Genomic DNA, 19,064 nt, shown 5'->3' on the forward strand with positions numbered 1-19,064 from the left:
CCATGCAATATGTACTCTGGCGTCTTGCTGCTTTGAATCATCATGATTGAATTTCGACTTTCATCCATATTGCCACGTGAGAAAGACATTAATCAAATAACCACCTAATTAAGCCATTAATTACAACAGCATTGAGTTGAACAAAGGATAAGTACAAGTTAAGATAAATCACCTTGTTTGTTGACAATTCAACCAATATCACACACGGTGGGGGGTGCTATATAGGGTGATGATTGAGTTGGTAGAAAATAAATGTTATTAAAGGGTATCTTAAGGAATCCTATGTCCTATTTTACGTCCCTAATTTTTAAGAAATCGGTCCAGATGACTCTGGAAACTGTTCTTCCATGGCCCTTTACGCTTCCCCCACCTTTACACATTGTGGAGAAAACGTCTCCCTAAGGCGCATGCGCCGCTCCTGCCTAGCGCTGCCAGCAACAGCCGCCGTAGGCATTGTCACACCCCCGCAAACCAAGGGGAGGTGTGCCACCCGGACTCCACTCTGCTTTCGCCTGCCCAATCCCCGGAGCCTTGGCGATCACGTGCGCGCTGCCGCCGCGCAGGCCAGGCCCCGCCTATCACCCACGTACTCCCGCGAGCCCGGCCTCGGCCTCCCCATCTCCCGAGAAACTCCCAAGGGTCAGGGTGCGCCTGCGCAGTGGAACCGGTGGGCGGGACGGGGGAAATGCGGTGGCCGAGAAGTGGGGTGGCCGTACAGGCTGGGAGCCGGCGCGGCGTTGAGGCGGCTCGGTGTGCCCGCGGACCCGGGCTGGGAAGACCCGCTCTCCTCCCTCAGTCACTGAAAATAAACTTTGCTGCTCTTTTGGCGGCGTTCTCGAGTCCGCCTCCCGGCCTGTGCGGAGGTCGGCCAGGAGCCTTCGTTCGTCAGGTTTTCCCTCCCTCCCTCCGCCGGTGCCGGGCCTTGGCGCCATGGACGCCACGGCGCTGGAGCGGGACGCCGTGCAGTTCGCCCGGCTGGCGGTGCAGCGCGACCACGAAGGTCGCTACTCCGAGGCTGTGTTTTACTACAAGGTAGAGCGGGGGGATTGCTGCACTGTTTATGAAGCTAGGGGGTGGGTCCAGGTGCCGCGGCGGCCAGGCCCACTGAGCTTTGCTTTTCCCTCTTCCTGCTCTGTTGCCCTCCTTTGCAGGGGAGAGGCCACCCGGGCTCCTGCCACCGTGGGCGGGTTTGGTCGCGGCTTGGGAGCCACCACTTCTCTGGTTACAGTCTTGGATGGCCAGTGTCCACCGTTGAGCTACGTATGGCAGCAGTAGTTAGGCATGGGTTGTTAAGTAGCCAGCTAATTCTCGCTGTCATTTGGCTCTGATTTATGGCTAAGTGGGAAGTGGTCTTTGATAAACACTGAAATAATGCATGTTCGTTGAAGAAAATAAAGTTTTAAAGAAGAATAACACGTCTCTTACCGGAGCATTTATCTTTGTGCTTGTTTGTCTACGCGTATGCACGTACACACGTTTAAAAAAAAGGGAGTATAGTTGACGTGGAACGTTACATGAGTTTCAGGTGAACAACACAGTGATTCAGCTTCTCTGTACAAGACAAACTTGGATTGTACTGTTCATAGTATTTTAGCCTGTTCTTTGTATTTGAGCTTTAAAAAAGTCATTAAAGTTGCTTGTTTAATCTTATTAACGACAGATGCGTAGTATTCCATTGTGTGGATGTGCCATAATTTATTTACAGACTAATGGACATTTAGGTTCATTCTGATTTTTCAGCATCGTAAGTATTGGTGCGACTAATCTCCTTATAACTAACGCTTTACACATTTCTTGGCAGTTTATTCCTAAATTACCGGGGGCGGAATAATTAAAGAATATGACCTTCTACAGCCCACTCTCTGCTCTCCGGTCCTGAGGATTTGCAAATACACTCCTCCAGCTCTTAGCCATGGCCTCTGCTTCCTAGTGGAGGTAGCTGTATCCTCGTGATACAGTCATCTTTTTTTTTTTTTTTTTTTTTTTAAAGAAACAATGTCGGACTTTGATCATACCAGTAGTAGTAATTTTTTTTTTTATATATAAACGTGTTTGCTATCAGTAATGTGTGGTTTGCTTTTCTCAGATTATTATTTTATTGCCTTCATTTAATCCATAGTTAGAGACTTTTGGTGTGTTTCAGAATCATTCCTTTTGGACTTTTTTTTTTTGAACAATTTTGCGAAGGTGGTATGTGTTTAAAATTCAATGTGTTTTACTTTTGTGAAATAACTGACAGATATTCATAGGTTAAAATAGTGCCATATGAAACAGCTTTGTCTAAAGCAAAAGAAAATACTACATCAGTGCCTCTTATTTTGCTGTAAGATTGCATGCATGAAGAATTTTTTATCCTTGAGAAAGTCAGAAAAGTGGTTGTGCTTCTAGGAACTGTTTATGTAAACTTTACCAGATATTTAGCATTTTCTGTCTTCATACTGTTGTGTGAGGGATTCCTTAATTGTCATTTTCAAATATAGATTAAATGAATAAAAACTGATACCAGCAAGTTTTTAGTTGGCTTTATTTCTTTTAAGGCAGATAGTTATTTGAAAATCAGTATTTACATGCAAGATAATTGGAGGTATGAAATATATATTTATACATATATAACATCAGTTTGAGATAAACTATGTTGTATTTAGATAATAATAGTACATAAAATATTTAATGTTTACATGTAAAATTTTCTTTCTCCTATGAAATGTTTGAGTCACAGAATCTGAGGAAATCATCTTCCTTACCCCCCCCCCCACAGCCTTTCAATAAATTTTCATATGGATCAAAACCATACTCTTCTTACTGATTTTGTTAAGTTCAGTGAAACAACCCCTGCTCCACTAACTGTATTCAGAAAGTTTTGTTCAGTAGATAGCTGGCTTCTTTGGATCCAGACAATTTGGCAACAACCTCTGCAAAGTGCACATGCTTAGGTTATTGCTAGGAAGGTGTTGCGTGGAGAAATCTCTTTATGGTCCTTCTCGCCATAGCATTTGTAACCTGTTATCCTAAAATGATAATGGGGAGAACTAGCCGCAGCATAACTGGCTATGGGAGTATTAAAAGAACTGGAAGATGAATGCAGATTTTCTTAATTAAAATACATTGATTCCGTACAACTGAAATCTGCTTTAAAATAGATTTAAAAGGGCACCTAGGGCACCTAGGTGGCTCAGTCGAGAGTCCGACTCTTGATTTGGGGTCAGGTCACGATCTCAGTGTTCCTGAGTTCCAGCTCTGCATAGTGCTGCTCGGGATTCTTTCTCTCAATCTGTCCCTCCAGCTGGCATGATCTCTCTCTCTGTCTCAAAATAAAGTTTAAAAAAAATGTGTCACCCTTTGGCAGTATTTTACATGGAAAAAAAGATTTTCCACTGTGAGATATTTAACCTTTATAATTCCCCCCCCCCCTTTTTTTTTTAATTTTTAATCTCAACATTCAACAAGGGGCTCAAACTTAGAACCTTGAGATCAGGAGTCACATACTCTACTGACTGAGCCAGCAAGGCACCCTAAGCTTTATAATTTCTTACAATCTTTTTTTGACACTTAATATTTTTAGTTATCATTAACCTATTATTAGTATGAACCAGTAATAACCAGTATTATTATTATTATATACTTATTCTAATGCTTTTCAGGCCTAATTCATATTTTCAAGGTATATAATTTTAAGTCTGACCTATTGCATAAAAAAGGAAAGCAGAAAACATAGAAGTACAGCTATCCTGAGAAAATGTTTATAATCTCATATTTGAGTTCATAAATTTTTAACAGTATGAAAAAATTGAGAACTGAAGAAAAGGTATCGGGGGGTTATATAAAACCCACTTACTACTGTCTTAAAGACCTTATTTTGTCATTTATAGAAAGCAGTAGTGAGTTAGAAAGTGGTAGAGAAAATTCAAATTGTAATTCATTTATTAGATTCCTTTGATTTTTTATTTTTTTTATTTTTATTTTTTTTAGGAAGCTGCACAAGCCTTAATTTATGCTGAGATGGCAGGATCAAGCCTAGAACATATTCAAGAAAAAATAAATGAGTATCTGGAAAGAGTTCAGGCTTTGCATTCAGCAGGTTAGTAAAGGACTACTAAATGTCATTTTTTTCCTTCTCTCATCACATCCTTTCCCCCTATGTTTCTCTCTTTTTTAAATTTTTATTATTTAAGTATAGTTGACATATGTAGTGTTTTATTAGCCCCCTATGTTTCTCTTTCCTTTTCATTTTCATCATTGCGTCTTGATCTTCACTCTTGCTGCTCATTTCTTTTTTGGTAGTCATGTCTTTATAAGTCATAATATGGAAATAAGTGATAGATCTGTGAATAGGAAACTTAGGGATAATATAGTCCAGTCTCCTCTAATTTCTCAGGAGTACAGAGGTACTGAATTACCTATATTTAAATTGTATCAGTGGCAGAGTCAGGATTAGGACCCTGTTAAAGTCTACTTTTTAAATATCTGTCACATGCCCTCTCCTGATACTAAGATTAAATGACTTCAGTTGACCCTTGAACAAACAGGGGTTTGAACTGTGTAGGTCCACTTACACACAGACTTTTTTTATGGTACTGTGAATATATTTTCTTCCTTATGATTTTCTTAATAACATCTTCTTTTGTCTAGCTTACTTTATTGTAAGAATATTGTATATAACACATATTTAAAATATGTGTTTATCAACTTGTAAGGCTTCCAGTGAGCAGTAGGCTATTAGTAGTTAAGTTTTGGGGGAGTCAAAAGTTACATGTGGATTTCTGTCAGTGCCCCTAACCTCTTCATTGTTCAGGGGTTATGTCTCCAGTGTTGACTTCAGCAGCGTGTTCATAATCTCTTCTATATCAGTATCCTCAACCTCAAGACCTTAACTAAACTCTTTTTTTAAGCCATATCTTGGAAACCAACATGTAAGTTGATACCTGGAACAACTTGTATTTACTTTTATAGTAAACAGCATGGCAAATGCTGTGACACAAGCACACAGGCTTACTGATCACAGTTTTGTTAGAGGTATGTGGCTGCTGTCAAAATCTGCTGTTGACATGGTAGAAAAGGAAGTGATAACCTACTGATATTTAGCCTTAAAAATGGATTCATCTCACTAAGAGCTCTTCTTACCCCTTTTCTTCTGTGACCCTATAATAAAACCACAAGCAGCTTAGAGGAGTCTTTATTCAGCATTCCGTGTTGGACTTTGTGCTGTTTTCCATCACTTGTTCTCAGTAGATCAGAGCAGTTATTAGCACATGGTTAGGAAAAAGTAGATCCCATCATTGGATTTCTTGTTAGGATAATCCTCTTAAGGACGAGGTAGTTTAGTTTAAGACAGTGCCCAGAAATTGCATGTATTGAAAAGTCAACTGCCTGTGTATTAGGGCCTCAATTAATACAAAGTTCTGCTGATTCATGTATCCAAAATAACATGAAATTCAAAGTAACTCTGTCTTCCCAGCCAAATGAGTTTATAAATAAGATATTTTTAAATGTGATATTCAGGCATGGATTGTGACAACTCTAATCTCTTGAGAAGTAAAGGTTTGCCAGTGAAACAGAAGTAAAGTTCAAAAGGATTTTTAAATAGCATACCTTAATAGTTTCGCTAGCTTTTTGACCCTCTTTGTTCAACAAATGAAGTATAATTTGTAGAGAATCCAATGGATTAATTATTATTTTAAGCAAAAGAATACCTTTTCAGGTGAACATTTCAGACAATGTGTAAAACAAATTTTGCTGACAGGGGACTCTTGAGGGATAAGTTGATTTCTGGGTGGGGAAGGGTAACACAGTTTGAAATTCACCAGTATAGTATAAAGAGCTCAAGATTTAGAATTAAAAGATCTAAATTGTAGCTTGTAGCTGCAAAACCTTAGGCTAGATCAGTCCATCTCAACTGGGAACAGTTTTGTACCTCAGAGGATTTTGGGCAGTGTCTGGAGAGATTTTTGGGGTTTTAGAATAGGGAGAGGTGGGAAGTATACTATGGCAACTAGTTGGGTAAAGGCCAGAGATCTTACTAAAGATCCTCCGATGCAGAGGACAGTCTACAGCAAAGAATTATCCAGGTGAAAATGTCAGTCATGTGTGACTGAGAAACTTTGGGCTAGATGTTTTAACATTTTTGAACTTTGGTGTCTTCATTTTGTAAATGGGATGAGTATATGCTTCAGAGAGGTGTTAAAGTCCTAAAAAGTTGCCACCATACCTTTAAGAGAGAAAATGTGAAGCTTTTTTTTTTTTTTTTTAAATAACAGCTTTATTGAGCTGTAATTCACTTACCATAAGATTCACCTTTTTAGAGTATACAATTCAGTGGTTTTTTAGTATATTTCCAGAGTTGTGGAGCCATCACTGCTAACTGTAGAACATTTTTGTTGCCCCAAAAGAAACCTCTTATCCATTAGCAGTCACCCCCTCTCCATTCCTCCCACCCACTGTCCTCTAGCAGCCACTACACTAACCTATTTTGTATCTCCCTGGAGTTGCCTATTCTGGACATTTCCTGTAAATAGAATCATCCAGTATGTGGCCTTTTGTGTCTGACTTCTTTCCTTTAGCATTAATGTTTTCAGGGTTTATCCATGTTGTAGTATGTGTCAACACTTCATTCCTTTTTATGGCTAAATAATAAAGCCATTGTGTCAATATACCATATGTTGTTTATCGATTCGTCAGTTGATGGACATTGTCTTGCTTCTACCTTTTGGCTGTTGTGAAAAATACTGTTTGGAACGTACGTGTGTGTGTTTTTGTGTGGACATAGGTTGTTAGTTCTCTTTGATATATACCCAGGAGTGAAGTTGCTGGGTCATGTGGTAGTTTTATGTCTAACTTTTTGAGGAACTGCTGAACTGTTTTCCGAAGTAGCAACACCATTTATTTCCACCAGCAATGTATGAGGCTTCCATTTCCTTCACATTCTTACCAACATTTATTATTTTCTGTCTTTCTTAATTTTAGCCACCCAAGTGGGTATAAATAAATGTGGCATCTTGGGTTTTGATATGCATTTCCCTGCTGACTAATGTTGAGCATCTTCTCATGGGCCAGTTGGCCATTTGAATGTCTTTGGAGAAAGGGTTGTACAGATCTTTTGCCTATTATGTAAATCAGGGCTTTCCAGAGAAACGGAAGCAATAGGATATAAAGATATTTAGTATAAGGAATTGAATCATAACAGAGCCTCATTATGGAGGCTAAGAAATCCCATCATGTGCAGTCTGCAAGCAAGAAAGACCTAAGAAAGCCAGTGGTATAGTTTTGTCCGAGTCAAAAAGCCTGAGAGGCAGGGGAGTTGATTGTGTAAGTCCCAGTCCCTGGGGCAGGAAAAGACTTAAAAAAAAAAAAAAAGAGAGAGAGAGAGAGAGAGAGAGAGACAGAGAGAAAGCCATCATTTGGAGAGGGTAAATTCTCCCTTCCTCTGCCTTTTTATTCTTTTCAGCTCCTCAGGGGATTAGTTGATGCCCACCCACAATGGGGAAGACAGTCTCCTTTTACTACCAATTCAAAGGTTAATTTCATTTAGAATCACTCTCTTAGATGTACCTAGAAACCAAGTCTAGACAAGTATCTAGGCACCCAGTAGAGTTGATACAAATTGATAAGATTAATCATCACACTCATTTTTAAAATTGGAGTTGTCTTTTTATTATTTAGTTGTAAGAGATTTTTTACATTCTTGAAATAAGTCCCTTATAAACCTTTATATTAAAAACAAACAAATACTTATTTCAAAGAGCAGTAAAAATATATGATTATTTAACCTGGACTCAGATGAATAGGAAACAACAGGAACTTTATCATCAGGGCCTAAGATACTGTGCCACACAATTATTGTCTGTACTGCAAAACATTGTTTTAATTTCCTTAAATAAAATAGAGTTTCTTTAGAATCAACATTTTCCAAATTTTTTTGTTTTGTCTTTGGGGCAGGGCAGGGGTATGTGAGGAGTACTCCAGGTGTTTTATTTTTTAAAGGAAGAAAGTGCTGGCAAGGATAAATTCAGGGGAAATTTTTTTTTTTTTTGTAAATAATACATTTTTGATATTTTTGGTCTCTGGCATGTATTGTGTGATGAATTACAAAGGTAGGGATTTTTTTCTTTTTAGGCCTTAAAATTCAGATTGAAAGGGGAGAAATTAGTCAGTTTTTAGGGATCATTATTTGACCTTGTTTTTAAAATGAAAAATTACAAAGTTTTGATAAAAAATGTCTTAAATGTATTAAAGTGGTGTGTTTCCTGGATATATATAAATACACATAAATGTAATATTTCATCTATATGGCCCTTTTCCTATCCTAGTTCAGTCAAAGAGTGCAGATCCTTTGAAATCAAAACATCAGTTGGACTTAGAGCGTGCTCATTTCCTTGTTACACAAGCTTTTGATGAAGATGAAAAAGGCAATGTGGAAGATGCCATAGAATTGTATACCGAAGCTGTAGATCTCTGTCTGAAAACCGTATGTATAGCTACTAGTTAAATTTGGTGGGATTAAGCGAAGAGATTTCTTCTGTTACTGGTGAATTTTATTTAACCATTCCTTTAAGAAAAAAATTACTGTATCGTTAAGAAATATAATTAAGTCACTCCTCATTAAAAGATGATGAAGAGTAGATAATTAATGATGGATTTTTAACATTTTGTTAAAAAATGGAGCTTTAAGATTGAATCGTTAGGCAATGTTGTTGTTGTTTTTAATTTTAGGTGTTATTTTTTAACCTGTTTAAACCCATGTACCTAAAATTATTACAGGAAGAATTCACCAGCACAAATCCATGAATTTAGAATAAACCTCCCCCCATTTTTTTTTTAATTTCATACATTAAAAAATAAGTGGTTTGGGAGAGCTTTGTTGTGTTGCAATGTAAAATCTATATGCTGAGGGGCTTTTACTGCTTCCTGTGGACCCTGTTTGGGACAGTTAGCTTTAAGGGACATCTAGGGCATGAGAGAGAGCAGTGTAGTGTATTTGATAGGAAGATGAGGTGGAATGATAGAGAGTGGTGTTCTCAGTATTGTCAGAGGACTGGCTTTTTGTCCAGGGAAACCATCTTGCCTGATTCTGTAGGAACCTGAGACTGGGGGTGAGTGTTGGTCTCCTGAGGCTCCTGCTGCTCAGCTTTCCATGACACCATGTTTGTACAGTTGTGGCTCATTTACCACATGACGTGGTCTTAAAGTTTACCTCAGTGACAAGTTTTCAGTGCTGTTTTAAATGACACCTTTAAGGATGAAAACAAATGGTCATCTTGGTTTATTCTCTCATTATTTGAAGAAATATATTGCGTTGTAAATTATCTGCTTAGAAATATGGATCAAACAAAGAAAAAAATTATGCTTCAGAATGTCTGTCTCTCTTTCTCTTAAGTCTTATGAAACTGCTGATAAAACTCTGCAAAATAAACTGAAACAGTTGGCTCGACAGGCACTAGATAGGTGAGTTTTGGTCACTCAAGTTCTTATCCATGGATGGCAGTGTACTGTGTTACTTAAATTTGACAGATGTCTCTAAATGTGTTGTAGAGTTCATAGTGACAAACGTCCATCTTTAACCTGAGGTCTAGAGCAAGTCGACCTTCTTCCTCTGGGTGAATTTATTTCTTTTTATTCCCTGCTTTCAACTCAAGAAATAACAAATCAGTCAAGACACTTCTTATTTAGTGTTTGCTATGTGTAAAACAAAATGATTATGATATTGATATGATTATGATATTGAAGTGGAAGACTTCCTTCTGTTGTGTCGTATCAGATTTCCAGAGAGCCTTCCAGAACTACTATTAAAGTTAGAGAAATTGACATTGAGCTGGCCTGCATCCATCTACATACCCCCAAATTATCTAGTATCTGTAGCTCTTTCAACTCTTTGCTCAGATGTCAACTTTCCAACAAGGCTTTGCCCTAACCATTTCATTTAAGATGGAATCTCCTCCAGTACTTTCATCTTGCTTACTCTAACTTTTTCCCACAGACCTTACCACTTTCTAAAGTATATGACATTTACCAGTTTTATCATGTTTATTATGAATGTCTGTGCCCCTTTGAACGCCAACCCTCCATGTAAACTGTGAGTGCAGAGAATTTTGTCTGTTTTGTTCAATGCCGTAGCCACCTAGCTGAGTGCCAGACATATAGTATGTGCTCAGTGGTATTTGAGAATGAATAGATTTGCGCAAGAGAACCATACCTCTTAAAAAAGAGTGTTAGAGATGAAGGTAAAGGATGGAAATTACATTTATGTATGAATAAAATTACCTCTTTTTGAGGATCTTACTAGGTAGCTATACCACCCCCAGCCCTTCTTTTTTTTTTTATTGAGGTATAAGAGTCATCCTTCTTTTTTGTTGCCATCTAACATTTAGTTTTTCTCTCCAGATTCATGAGGGTATGAGCACTTGACACATAGTTATCTTCTCCATTTTCACTTCACTAGTCAGAATCATAGGTGATGTTTATTACCCATGTGGATAACCCATCCGGTATCCTCTGAGTGCACCCTAAACACAGAGGGGTGGGTCGGTCATTGGCTTCTTTGAGGGTCTGTTCAAAATTATGGGTCCTCTTCCTAAGAAAAATGTACATAAAATTTTTTTCATGTACATTTCATGTAATTTCAGAGTGTTCACAAGATTCCTGAAGCTCCTATGTGGACCTCAAGTTAAGAACTTCTGTTTGAACCTTTGACAAAACAAAGCCACAATTTCCTTGGATATCATGTGACACATTCCATGATCAACTCTTGCCCTGGTCTCATCTCCTCCTGCCTCTCATTTGTACTTTTCACAGGGGCGTCATCCATTCTTTTGAAGTTATCTTTAACTTGTTATGCTATTTCATACTCCTGCACATCTGCACGTGCTCTTCTCTCTACTTAGAATGCTCCCTCACTCCCCAGGTGGACTTCTGTGGCTCACACATCCAGTTCAGAAAAACCTCCCCTGACTCACCCTCATTTCTTGGTCATTAAGTTAATGTCTTCTGCTGTGCGTTCACTCGCATGTAATACTTCTAGCATCTGTCACTTTTGATGCAGTTGTCTTTCTTTCCCCACAAAATTCTGAACACCTTAAGAGAAGAGATTGCATTTTATACATTCTTATATCCCCCTTACTTTGCATAGTATCTGACATGCAATAAGTGCTCAATTAATGTTCTCAGTAATGTTATCAATTAATGTTTATCAGTAGCGAAATACTGAATCTTACTTTGGGAAGTAGCTTAAGTAGTGAACTGTTGACTGGTATGTATGAATCTTACTAGTTTTACATTAGGAATGCTTGACTGGTTCTTGAAGTAAATTTTATTTTCTGGAAAGCTTAAAAACTAGAACAGTTTTTCTGTACCTTTTTCTATTATAGAGCAGAAGCATTGAGTGAGCCTTTAACAAAACCATTATGTAAAATCAAGTCAACAAATATCAAACCAAAGCCACCTCCAACGAGAGCACATTTTCCACTAGGGACTAGTCCCTTCCTTGAAAGACCTCAGCCCTTTATAAGTCCACAGTCATGTGATGCACAAGGACAGAGATATACAGCAGAAGAAATAGAAGTTCTCAGGTAAATCAGTTTATGATTCATTGTAATGAATAATTTTGTTAACATAATCAACACAGGTAATTTTTATCAGGTTCGCTGAGTTGTATTCACATCTTTGTTATGGTGTGTTGTGCTTTTATTCAGGTATAAATTATATTGCCATATAGCCATAACTTGAAATATTTAAAATTTGTTCTCATATATTTTAGTGTTAGCATTTCTAATAGGTCTTTCTGAAAATCCTAATGTACTTGAAAATCGAACACTGAGGGGCACCTGGGTGGCTCAGTCGGTTAAGCGGCCGACTTCGGCTCAGGTCATGATCTCGTGGTCCGTGAGTTCGAGCCCCGCGTCGGGCTCTGTGCTCCCAGCTCAGAGCCTGGAGCCTGTTTCAGATTCTGTGTCTCCCTCTCTCTGACCCTCCCCCGTTCATGCTCTGTCTCTCTCTGTCTCAAAAATAAATAAACGTTAAAAAAAAAAAAAATTTAAAATCGAACACTGAAAAGGTTAAACAATAAAATAGAGCTATGGTAGACCACTCATACTCTATGCAACTGGTAACCAGAGCCCATTAGGGAAAACAGTTGTCACCATGAAATAGTTTAGACCTGGGTCAGCAAAGGGAATGGTCTTTAAAGGGTTATAAAAAAGAAAACGAAGAAAAAACAGAATATGTGACAGAGACCTCATTGCAAAGCCAAAATGATGTACTGTCTGGTTCTTTACAGAAAACATTTGCCAATCCCTGGTTTAGGAAGCCAACTCAGAGTCTGGAAGCAGCTTCAGGGGATATTAAAAATGCAAAACAACAAAGTTGTGGAAATCCTTGTGATTGTGTTGTGAGCCAGTGTAGATGGGCTAAAGCCAGTGTGGCTTTTCTTCAGTTGGAGGAGATCCAAAGTGCTCATAACTGTGCAAGTCATGTAGTCTCACTTTTAATTTCCTAAAATTGAACTGAAAGGCTTCCTTCATTTGCAACAGCCACCAGAAGGCAGTTTTCTTTTTTTTCTTACTGAAGATTTTCATTCTTCTACTAATGTGACTCATTTAGCCTAGAACAATTGCACATGAACCAATACAACACACAGGACAAGGAAGGGTGGTTTTGGAGTTGAGAGACCGTAAGTAACAGTCCGACACTGAGGCCACTCAGCATCCATATGCTCCTTTCTACACACATTTGAATTTCATGCTACAACAAAACAACTCTACCATTTCTACCTAACAGAATTCAGCTATCCTTTATACAGGTGAAAAGTTCTCATCCTCTCAAAATGAGAATACACAGTCATTGTATCCATTGCTCACTGTATTATTAACCAGTCCTCAAGGTCAGTCACAGTCTCACTGAATATTATTACCTAAAGACTAAATTGTGAAGCTACCCTGAAACTACTTCTAAATAAAATGAGGGAAAGAAACAGAAGAAGAGAATAGTTGTTACATACAAATAAACATATACATAAAATATGCAAAGCTGCTACAAACCACATTTCTTTAATTCGTCAACGACCATAGCTTCCTTCTTGCACTACCCATTGCTCATGCTCATAACCAGAAAATCTGAAGGACATATTTTTCAGAATTGTAAATGCCACGTTTTTTAAGTTCCAAAATAACTAAGTGATCACTTTCTCCCTTTGGGCTTAGGATAGAAGCCTAAGTTTTGTGTCCTGGTGTCAGGGATACTTTTGATACCTTTAGTATAGGCTTATCTTGAGACCATGGTTTAGTTGTGAAAGGTGTTAGTTTTAAAAGGATAACTCTCACTGAATTGAACTGAATCAGTTATTTTTTGGTATTCAACTATTTTGTGAAAATGATATTAAAATAAAGATATCAACAGTATGAGATTGTCACTTTAATTTTATTACAGCACCATACCTTGTCATATAATTTTAAGGCGTTTAAATGAGATTGGTAGTTAAGATAAACTTGAACAATTAGATTTTTTTTCTTGTGCTTTATAGGACAACATCAAAAATAAATGGTATAGAATATGTTCCTTTCATGAGTATTGATCTGAGGGAACGTTTTGCCTATCCAATGCCTTTTTGGTAAGTAAGTACTGTTGTAATTTCTACTTCCAAGATCATTTTAATTTTTCTGTAGTTTTTCCATACTCTGAAATCCAACTTAATTCACAGCCTTGAAATTATAATTTGTAATAAAAATTTGGAAGAGAGGTACAGCTGTGAGAAAAAGGTAAGGCAACATAGCAAGAGTATCTCTGTTGTCATTTGCCTGGCAATGGGTACGTACGAATCTCCTTTTGCCTACCATTACACTAGCACAGTACCTGGCACAGAGTAAGCCCTCAGTAAATGTTTGTCAAATTGGTGTTTGAATCACAACAACAAAGTCAGTAAAGAAATTGAATGGAAAAGTTACAGAATGACAGTGTCATTGTTTACTGAAATCCAGTTCAAGAAAGGGTTAATTTTGAAAGTGTTGGTTAGCACAGCCTTCCAGCACTGTGGCAGCTTATATTAAGAGCCTTAAAAATGTTATTTGGTTCATGACTCCTGGCTTCTACTAATCCTAAGGAAATAAAGATTTGGCTAAATATGTGTATAATAAGAGCATTCATCAAAACATCTGTGATAGCAAAATATTATTGAAACAAACTATCCAAAAATATGGAAATGCTTAAATTAATGGCTCATCTATGTTATAGTAAATGTTTATGCTACCAATAAAAAACGCATCTTTGAAAGATGTAGGGAAAACGCTTGCAGTATAGTAAATTAAAAAAAAAAATTTGGATGTTGTATGTGTATTTTTCCTTTTTATGTATTTATAGAGATGTAGAAAAAAGATATAAAGGTACACATCCAGTATTTACAGTGGTTATCTTGATGGGAAAATTGGGTGATTTAATTTTTTAAAATTTTTCAAAATTTTTGCAATGAGCTTGTTATACTTACCAGAAAAAAATCAGAGTTGATTATTATATACAGAATATGTAAAAGGCTCTATAAAGAACAAAAGGGCTCTTTCTCATTTTCTAGTGTTTTGTTATTCTTAGATGGGCAAAAGTTAGATATCTCCAAGCCAATGGGTTATCAACCTAATTTTTTGCACTCAACCATGTGATGCTGGTTACTGATTAGAGTCTGACACATTTTTGTATCTGAGAGGTTCTATAGTATTGATCGATGTTAAGGGCACACAAATTCTAGAGCCAGACTATCCAGTTTCATATCCTGTATGATGCTGGGCAAGTTGTTAAATCTGTCTCAAATTTTAAAATAATAGTAGAATCTGCCTCATAGTGTTACTGTAATTAGTCAATAAAATACAAAGCACTTACTGCTGCTTGTTATATTGTTAATATAATAAGGGTTAACTGGTAGAAAAATAATTACTTTGTTAAATGCTAAATTATATTACAAAATTTGGTTGTACATTTCAGACACTTCAAAGTGTTTACAATACACAAGAAAACAAAAAATGTATCCCTTTGAACAATAATTTCACTTCAGGAAACCATTTCTGAAAAGTGTTTATGGATGTAGTAAAAAATTTATATAAAAGATATTCATCAATATTGTAATTGTGAACGTGTGAATCAGTTATTCTAATATATTCTTAAATGGTTATGTCCAAGTAGAGATGTAAACTTGCAGTTCCAGTTTTTGTGTAACAAGTTAAGATAAATCATGTTTTTAGTACTCACGCAACAGAAAGTCTTTAAGACAAATACTATACAACGATGAACAACATGTTTTCAAGAAATTAAATAACATGGGAAAATGCTTATAATTGAGACACTAAAATGTAACACCATGCAAATTCCCTTAATTTAGGCATAACACTGGTCACAGTTGGAATTTTACATGTTTTGTATAAGATTACTTGCTTAATGCCAGGCTTCCACAGTGGATTATAAATTTCATAAGGACAGAGAACATGTCTACTTTAATTAAGTTATGCTCCAGTAATCAGCAGAAAAAGTAACAGTAAATATTTCAAAATTCACAGGTAACAGACTAATGAAGAAGGGCTCCACAATTTGTAAATCTTTGGCTAGAAAGGTTGAGTGATTAAAGTTATAAGAAAACATTGAATTTGATAACTGTGGGGACTTTTGAGAGATCGGATATTAAGGAATCTTGGATTTACTCTGTATTCTCATATGGCAGGTTAATACAAAGTAATTAAACTATGGATTTGAATTAACTTTATATTTTCCCCTAAAATTTTGTGATGGCTGTCTTTAAATTCTTCTTAATCCATTCAGCTCATTTTTCATTAACAATCAGCTACTGTTAACTACTCAGGTACCAAAATGTTACCTAGAACACCAGTGGTTCTATGAGACGATCATCAAAAAGTTTGAGAAGTGTTATATATGATAGTCTAAGAAATTTACATAAACCTTGGTTTATTAAACATTTACAGATGTCCTCTAATGAAAACAAACAATGTAGGAGTTTGTAGATCACACCTGATCACAGAACCTCCTTTTGCCTAGTATCAACACTTTCTGCAAAAAAGCATATTATATTTGCTTCAGTTTGCATATCATAAACTTTGTATTATCCTAGAAATCTTAAGAAACCTGAAGACTGTTACCCTTCTTCTAGAAGAGGTTTAAGGAAAGGTGTTTTTTATTTTGTGCTATACATTAATTTTAGAAAAATTCTACACAGTGTATTCCCAACGCACAGTGAGTTAGAGGGTAATGGATAAGAATGGTGGCTTTGGCACCAGAGACCTGGATTCAAATACCACTTCTGCCACGTTTTAGCTGTATGACCGTGGCAAGTTAATCACTTTAAGCCTTTTACAAAATTACTTGCTTTAATGGAATTGTTTTAAAGGTTAAATGAATAGCATATGTAAAATACTTTAGCATGATGCCTAACACATGGTTATTACTTAGTAATTAGCTACTCTAAACATTAGCCTTGCAGAGAAGAGTTTGTCGAGCCATGGTAAGGATCTGTAGCTTCCTAGGTCCCTTTGATTTGAATCAGTTTGTATTGTAATTAATGGCTCCATTTTATTGAAACTGAATTCCTTGAATATAACAATGCTACATTAAACTTTTAAATTATATTCTTAAAGCAGTATTTTAGGATGGTACAAGCATAGCTATGATCATTATACCTCCCCCCTAAAAAATCTCTAGGAACTTTAATTTTGTTTTTGTGTTATTTTTAAAGATTAATTTTGTTATTAGTAGTAGTATTTAATTTTTATTATTACCTCAGTGATAGATGGGGCAAGCTACCGTTATCACCTAAACAAAAAGCTACATTTTCCAAATGGGTACGACCAGAAGACCTCACCAACAATCCTACAATGATTTATACTGTATCCAGTTTTAGCATAAAGCAGGTAAATATTTTATATAATTTTATATGAAAGCTAAGATTTTGAAGTAATTTAAATGTAGATTTGGGTCTTTTCTTAGTTTTTATTATATACTGAGGTGCATGAGTATAATTGGAAAGATTATTCTGCACACTTTGACTTAGACATACTGGGATAATATAAGTAAGTGTTTTGAGCAGTTACAGATTTTTATATAGACCCTGTTTATCAATATGTTCTTACAGATGAGAAAGTTGAAGATCTGAACATCACCTTTGATAAGAGAATATATATTTTTTAAAAAGGGAGATATTAGGCTCATTAAAAACACTTCAGTGGTAGAACAACAATATGGCTTTATTGCAAGCTTTATTAATAAAAGTTTTGCATTGACGTACAGATATCTTCCAATTGGTATAAAAACAATGGTCCTAAAATATTATGATTCAAGAATCTTTTCATGTGCATGTTCACTTTAATTGGTAATATGATAATAAACCATTTTTTAAAATACCTTTAAATTATCATTAAAAATGTGTGGATTTGGTGAAGTATGCTTTTATCCACGTAAGAAATACATCATTCATATGTATTCTAAATTAACTTTATTGAAATACCTTAGTTTTTCTAGGATTCGTTTGAAGAAAATTTGTGTGAGTTGGCAGCATAGCATTTCTATTTATTATTTTAGTATTCAAGCAACAGGATACTCCGTATAAAAAGTTGGTGCTTAGGTGCAGTGATTAAATAATGTTGAAATTACATGAATGAACGAATTGATATATTAATAATTCTTATTAACAGACAATAGTATCAGATTGTTCCTTTGTGGCATCACTGGCTATCAGTGCAGCTTATGAAAGACGATTTAATAAGAAGTTGATTACCAGGTAAAATTTTGTATTTGTCCCTTTAGCCCTTTTCATGTAATTGTTTCTGAACTAGAAATTAATAGCTTAGGTCTTATCTGCATAGAAAGTGAAGAAGGCATTTCACTTAGAATATGTTACCTTGTGTGTTAAGCAGATGATTTGTGAATGTGGAAAGGTTCCCTAAAATAGTCTAAGAACATATGCATGTGTGTTAAATATATATATATATGAAATAAGTATATTTTGAAGTAAATGAAATTGGTAAATTGGTAAAATAAAATTATGTCATATGTATAATTATACTCTATGGTAGCCACTAGCCACATGTGGATATTGAATACTTGAAATGGCCTAGTCTGAATCAAAACGGGTTGTTAAGTGTAAAATGCATCAGATTTTGAAAACTAAGCACAAAAAAATATAAAATTGGAAAATATCTCAAATTTTTATAGTAATAACACATTGAAATCGTATTTTGGATAAGTTCAGTTAAATAAAATATATTAAAATCTCACCTTTTTAACTTAATATCCTACTGAAAAATATAAAATATTTCTGTTGGCTAGAACTGCTTTAGAGTGTCCTGAAATGTTGCCAAAATACTTTTTTTCTCAATTTTTAAAAGTTTTATTAGCTTAAAATCATTCATTGTAAAAATTAAGCGTTATAATTTTTTCATGCAGCTTGTCCTGAGTGATTTTTGTGTAAGTCTTGAGATTACAAAGATGAATTAAATACAGACCTTAGTTTCAAGCTGTTTACCATCTTGGATAAATAGATCATATAAATAATTAATATGTAGTGTAAAAGAAAATTGATACTGATACAAGTATCTTATTGGATAATTTTGTGTAACTTTATCTCTGTCAGAGTTGTAGTTAAGTAGTTCTGGTTAACTGAAATGGTCTTTTCTTGAGCCAGTGGTAGAAGATTATTTTAACTGGCTTAAAATATATCCACTTAATAGAAAATTTATTAGAGTACATAATTAAAAGCTTAGTATTTTTCAGAGTATTGTGAAATTTATTCCCTGTTGTGTGATCTCATAAGATACTTTCTTTGTATTAAATAAGCATGAAATTCTTTTTCTAGGCCTATTATAGAAAAATATTCTCAAGTTTATTTTTATAAAATTGCCAAGACATCTGTCTAAATAAAATATAATATCCTGCTTAGTAGTTTATATTGAATATTAATTTGGTATTTCAATATTTATTTTCCTTACAAAAGCATAATTTATCCTCAGAATAAGGATGGTGAGCCAGAATACAATCCATGTGGAAAGTATATGGTAAAACTTCACCTCAATGGTGTCCCAAGAAAGGTGAATAAT

General features: G+C 35.7%; 1 protein-coding gene across 2 annotated transcripts in view; it reads left to right on the forward strand.

Annotated features, from left to right (window-relative positions):
• The first annotated feature begins 677 nt into the window (after positions 1 to 677).
• The window catches only part of CAPN7 (calpain 7), a 41,741-nt gene continuing 23,354 nt past the window's right edge, over positions 678 to 19,064 (forward strand). For both annotated transcript variants that reach the window (XM_042955283.1, XM_042955285.1), the window contains exons 1-9: positions 678 to 1,032; positions 3,970 to 4,078; positions 8,304 to 8,461; positions 9,371 to 9,438; positions 11,358 to 11,558; positions 13,508 to 13,594; positions 16,757 to 16,883; positions 17,664 to 17,749; positions 18,962 to 19,055. In XM_042955283.1, coding sequence (XP_042811217.1) covers positions 931 to 1,032; positions 3,970 to 4,078; positions 8,304 to 8,461; positions 9,371 to 9,438; positions 11,358 to 11,558; positions 13,508 to 13,594; positions 16,757 to 16,883; positions 17,664 to 17,749; positions 18,962 to 19,055 — 1,032 coding nt within the window. In that variant the 5' untranslated portion in view covers positions 678 to 930. The remainder of the gene's footprint in view (positions 1,033 to 3,969; positions 4,079 to 8,303; positions 8,462 to 9,370; positions 9,439 to 11,357; positions 11,559 to 13,507; positions 13,595 to 16,756; positions 16,884 to 17,663; positions 17,750 to 18,961; positions 19,056 to 19,064) is intronic.

The sequence above is a fragment of the Panthera leo genome, chromosome C2 (genome assembly GCF_018350215.1).
Source record: "Panthera leo isolate Ple1 chromosome C2, P.leo_Ple1_pat1.1, whole genome shotgun sequence".
NCBI lineage: Eukaryota > Metazoa > Chordata > Mammalia > Carnivora > Felidae > Panthera > Panthera leo.